The sequence below is a fragment of the Sinocyclocheilus rhinocerous genome, unplaced genomic scaffold (assembly GCF_001515625.1).
Source record: "Sinocyclocheilus rhinocerous isolate Xijiao unplaced genomic scaffold, SAMN03320098_v1.1 scaffold851, whole genome shotgun sequence".
Classification (NCBI taxonomy): domain Eukaryota; kingdom Metazoa; phylum Chordata; class Actinopteri; order Cypriniformes; family Cyprinidae; genus Sinocyclocheilus; species Sinocyclocheilus rhinocerous.
This window is the reverse complement of record NW_015624573.1, coordinates 994,839-1,000,379: the sequence shown is the minus strand read 5'-3', so window position 1 is coordinate 1,000,379 and position 5,541 is coordinate 994,839. Positions and strand designations below refer to the sequence as shown.

At 37.8% G+C, this 5,541-nt stretch overlaps 1 protein-coding gene across 1 annotated transcript in view; it reads right to left on the bottom strand.

The window, feature by feature from the left end:
• Positions 1 to 1,316: 1,316 nt before the first annotated feature.
• The window catches only part of LOC107744877 (ankyrin repeat domain-containing protein 1-like), a 7,481-nt gene continuing 3,256 nt past the window's right edge, over positions 1,317 to 5,541 (bottom strand). The window contains exons 5-9 of the mRNA XM_016558697.1: positions 3,267 to 3,365; positions 3,059 to 3,157; positions 2,730 to 2,828; positions 2,412 to 2,510; positions 1,317 to 1,722 (exon numbers count right to left, since the gene is read on the bottom strand). Coding sequence (XP_016414183.1) covers positions 1,585 to 1,722; positions 2,412 to 2,510; positions 2,730 to 2,828; positions 3,059 to 3,157; positions 3,267 to 3,365 — 534 coding nt within the window. The 3' untranslated portion in view covers positions 1,317 to 1,584. The remainder of the gene's footprint in view (positions 1,723 to 2,411; positions 2,511 to 2,729; positions 2,829 to 3,058; positions 3,158 to 3,266; positions 3,366 to 5,541) is intronic.

Below are 5,541 nucleotides of genomic sequence, written 5' to 3'. Positions count from 1 at the left end.
CTCGTGCACGTCACAGTGACGTTACATATGCGCAGAAGGTGGACTGCGCATAAAAAATAAAATAAAAATAAAAAAAGGTGGACTGCGCATTTCTCATAACTAGATTGCTGCTTGTTTGTACCTATACAGACTATGGTTTGTACACAGTTGTTTGGTGTGCTTTTTCGATTTGTTATTTCATCTCTTAAGTTGTGTTTTAAGTGTAATTTGTGTAATTCGTAGAAATACGTTTTTCTAGATCTATGCAATATAATGCACATTCAAAATACAAGAATAGGCTAAATAATAACAACATACAAATACAAATATTCCTACATTAAAATACCAAACCAAAGTACATTGCAAAGTAATTACATCAGCAAGTAATAAAAGATAATAAGCGAACAAGAAGATAGAAATGTACCCTAATAGAATTAAAAAAAAAAAAAAAAACAAGCTCTGCAAAACAAGAAGGAATGTCAATCATGATATAGCTATTCTTGTCTAGATATCTTTATTGTTAATAGACGTTGAGGCCTAAATACAAATTCAGTTCTTGCTTGGAGACATTAAAGTGGCATTTACAGTTTGTGTATATAAAGAATGTAAAACTTAACAATAAACAGATTTAAGTTTATAGGTTTACTGTCCATATTTTTGTCATTAATATATAAGAGGGAATGGCAGAGGATCCCCAAATCCATGTGTGAAAAACTTGTTGCATCTTTCCCAAAAAGACTCATGGCTGTATTAGATCAAGAGGGTGCTTCTACTAAATACTGAGCATTTTTCAGTTTTTCTTTTTTAATAAATTTGCAAAAATGTCAACAATTCTGTGTTTTTCTGTCAATATGGGGTGCTGTGTGTACATTAATGAGGAAAAAAAATTAACTTAAATGATTTTAGCAAATGGCTGCAATATAACAAAGAGTGAAAAATTTAAGGGGGTCTGAATACTTTCCGTACCCACTGTATGTCTTATATAAAGAAGTCACATAAAACTGTCAGGAAACACTTGGTGGCTCATACCAAAACACTGTATTCACGTTTCAAGTGATTCACAATAATTACATTTAAGGGTTTAAAAGAAAGATTTACAAAACACATATACCAATGCACATTTCACAAGGGATGTCCATGTACCCAGTGCCAAAGTCTTTCACAAATCCAGTCCATAATTACATAACAATTACAATAATATCCATCATAATAAACATTCTCAGACCAGCATTCACATTCTGTTCCATTTCTAAACACTTGTACTTCTGACTCCAATCTGTCAACATTTTTTTCAGTAGCTCAAACTGCCATGGACATTTTTAAAATGCAGTCACGTTATGAAATTTAAATAATATTAAATAATTACCCTGAACAAGCAAACAAACATACAACCACTCACAAATGTTCATGCCTTGCGCCACTTACCGAAGATTCTTTGCTCTCAAAATCAAATGAGACAAGTAAGAAAACAATATTTACAAATAACCTCATCAATATTTCAGACACTCTATCGCCAGCAATTAGCGTCATCATTATGAATATTGCAAAGTACTGTTAAATTTAACATTTAATATGAAAGAAAGAAAGAAAAAAAGAAAAACCATTTTATAACACTTCAGCATTGAGATGGATGTTGAAAAGTTGTACATTTGGATTTGGTGCTTCTTCTTCATTAAAATTATTCAGGATGTTTTTCACACCTTTTTGCCATGAAAGCAGAGTCTCCATTGGTGTCTTTCCATCCTGTAAATAACAGATAATTTTAGGATATATCCACTAAAATATACCCATTTAAACAGATTTACTAAGACTTCTGAGAAACACGGTATGAGACAAATCTTTTTGCACTGGCTATCTGCATTGTTACTTAGTTATAAAAGAATCAAGCATTCTAAATCTTTTTGCTTATCATATTTTTGATATTGTGGAGAGTCAGTAAAGAATCCTGTAGTGCCTCAATCTGTCTCTAGAGGGCAGCATGTAAACTTCAACGTCATATAGTAAGGATTGTATGGACTCTAATTGAACTTACATTGTTTTTGGCATTTAGACTGGCTCCATACATCATCAGCAGTTTTATCATTTTAAATCTGTTTATCCTCACTGCGTCGTGCATTGGGGTGTCTCCCTCCTACACAAACAAAATGCATTGGCATAAGAGAAGAAGAACTAAATGTGGGAAAATGCATTAATATCTTAAATTTGCTGTTAAAAAAATGCACAAAAAATGAGACAAATCTTTTTGCACTGGCTATCTGCATTGTTACTTAGTTATAAAAGAATCAAGCATTCTAAATCTTTTTGCTTATCATATTTTTGATATTGTGGAGAGTCAGTAAAGAATCCTGTAGTGCCTCAATCTGTCTCTAGAGGGCAGCATGTAAACTTCAACGTCATATAGTAAGGATTGTATGGACTCTAATTGAACTTACATTGTTTTTGGCATTTAGACTGGCTCCATACATCATCAGCAGTTTTATCATTTTAAATCTGTTTATCCTCACTGCGTCGTGCATTGGGGTGTCTCCCTCCTACACAAACAAAATGCATTGGCATTAGAGAAGAAGAACTAAATGTGGGAAAATGCATTAATATCTTAAATTTGCTGTTAAAAAATGCACAAAAATAGTCAATTTAAAATTAGATTACTATACATTATATATCAAATAATATATTATATGAACGTTACCATATTAAAAATTCTGAATGCTTTGGAAAATATTTGAAAAGAGCGCAAAAAGAATTCTTACCCTGTCTTTCGCATTTACATCAGCTCCACAGTGAATAAGATGCTCAGCACATTCGTAATGTCCCGTCCGAACTGCAACATGGAGGGGTGTGCTGCATAGCTGAAGATACACAACAAGAGTTTTGGTTAGTACATTTTGTGCTAAGAGTGCAAACTACAGTGCTGCCAGAGGCACACTGAAAACTTTAAAAACAAGAAGGATAAAAATTGCTTCATCATTGTTTGCTACCAAAACTTTAGTATGAAAAGCATGAGAATGATTTGTGAATGTTATTATCACTGTCCAAAGATCCATCTGGTGACATATGTTTGCAGGATCTTTCTATCTACCTTGTCTCTGGAGTTGAATTTGGCTCCTTTATTGAGAAGCAGCTCCAGGGCAGGCAGGCTTCCACCTCTACATGCCCAGTGCACAGCTGTGGCATCCAGCTATGAACATGCGATAAAGAAATTGCATCTCAGAATTATAATAAAAAATAAATGTGAGATAATATTCTTGCAGCACTGGTGTAACAGTCATATCCACCATCTGTGCTACCTTGTCTTTTTGATCCATGGATGCTCCACTCTCCAGGAGCTTCTGCATGATCTCTATGTGACCTTGGGCACTGGCTTTATGCAGAGCTGAGCGCTTAAACTGAAAGAAAGAGAACAAGTGAGAGTCAGTATTGATATTGTTAACAAAAACTGTTAATTTTTTGATTGTTAATTGAAATTAAGAGGATAAAAATCTAAATATTAGATAAAAAACCTAAAAAACTAAAACTCAAAATGTTTAAGTATAAGTTGAAGTTGAAGAACCAAAATAACTAAAACTAAAGCTAAAATAAAAATGAATTCAAAGTAAATATTACAACAACAAAAAAACATTACTGCTATATTATAGTATATAAATAATACTAACTATCTTCTCTAATACATTAGAAGCTGTTGCCCCCATCAAATTAAAAAAGGTTAGAGAAAAATGTACTGTGCAATGGTACAACAGTAATACCCATTCTCTCAAGAAAGAAACTCGTAATCTTGAGCGCAAATGGAGAAAAACTAACTTGGACGTTTTTAGAATTGCATGGAAAAACAGTATGTCCAGCTACAGGCAGGCTCTAAAAGCTGCCAGGGCCGAGCATATCTGCAAACTCATAGAAAATAACCAAAACAATCCAAGGTTTTTATTTAGCACAGTGGCTAGATTAATGAATAATCAGACGCCAACCGATCTAAATATTCCCTCACAGTTTAATAGTAATGACTTTATGAATTTCTTCACTGATAAAATAGATAACATCAGAAATACAATAACAAATGTAGATTCTACAGCTGTCACGTGTGTTTTCCTGTTTAGTTCCTGTTTGTCCTTATTTGGTCCTTCCAGTTCCTTTTCCCATTATTAGTAATCACCTGTTCCTTGTTATTAGTTATCCTCATCACCTGTCTGCCCCTCGTTATCTGCCCTATTTGAGTTCGAGCCCGTTCTGTTCTCCCTTGTCTGGAATCGTTCATGTCAACCTTGTTTTTCTGTTTCCTTTTGATTATTAAAATTTGTCAAATTCTCCTACGTCTCCTTTGCTCCTACACAGCAGCAGTTCCGTGACAGAATTCCAGACCGACATAAAGTGAGCGGCGCCTTTCCTCCCCGTGTTTCTTTTCCGTTTTTGAAAAGTTTTTTGTTTCTCTGTTTTCCCTGGCGGCAATGGAAACCGCCGCACTATTTTCGGCCCTAGCCCGCAGAGATCTCCCATTTGAGGACTATGCACGGGAGTTCTGCGGGCTCGCCGTGTATACGGCGCTGGATGATGCGACGCTCAACTCTTTGTTCTGGATCGGGGCTAATTACCATCGCCCGTGGACCTCTCAGATCAGACCCGTAGGCCGCCACTGACTTAGCGCTTCTGGACATGGCGCTGCCTCCGGAGTTCTCGGCTCCTGTCCTCGCCCCGGAAATCATCCCCGGAAAGCTCTCCTTCGTCTCCACTGGTCCCGTCCAGCCCTCCTTCATTTCCTGATTCCCCCGAGTTAACCAGCCTTGCACCTCCAGAGCGCCCTCCAGTGTCCGCTCCTCCAGAGCGCCCCCCAGGATTCCTAGTTTTCCCCAAGAAATTTTTTTTGGGTGGGGCCATATACCCGTGGCCGAACCAGCTAAGGCCACGGAGGATCCGCCATGGCCTCCTGAGTCTCCTGATATGCCATGGCCTCCTGAGTCCCCTGATCCACCATGGCCTCCTGAGCTGCCAGCTCCGCCATGGCAACCTGAACTCCCTGATCCGCCATGGCTTCCCGAACTGTCTGCTCCGCCATGGCCCCCTGAGTCTCCTGATCCGCCATGGCCCCCTGAACTCCCAGATCTGCCCTGGAGGCTCTCCTGGTCTCCGCCCTATTCCTGTCCTGCACCAGTCTCCAGGGTGATCATGTTTACTAGATCCTGTACCCACTAAATTACTGAAAGAGTTGTTACCTGTAGCAGAAGAACCGCTTCTCAATATTATTAACTCGCCGTTATCTTTAGGTCACGTCCCAAAACCATTCAAGCTGGCGGTTATTAAGCCTCTTATTAAGAAACCACAACTAGATCCTAGTGAACTGGCAAATTACAGACCCATTTCAAATCTTCCGTTTATGTCTAAAATTTTAGACAAAGTTGTGTCTGCTCAATTGCGCTCCTTCTTGCAAAACAAATTAGCCCTATGAAGAATATCAGTCAGGTTTTAGGCCCCACCATAGCACAGAAACTGCACTTGATAAAATTACAAATTACTTGCTTCTTGCGTCAGACCAAGGCTGCATCTCATTGCTAGTTTTACTTGATCTTAGTGCTG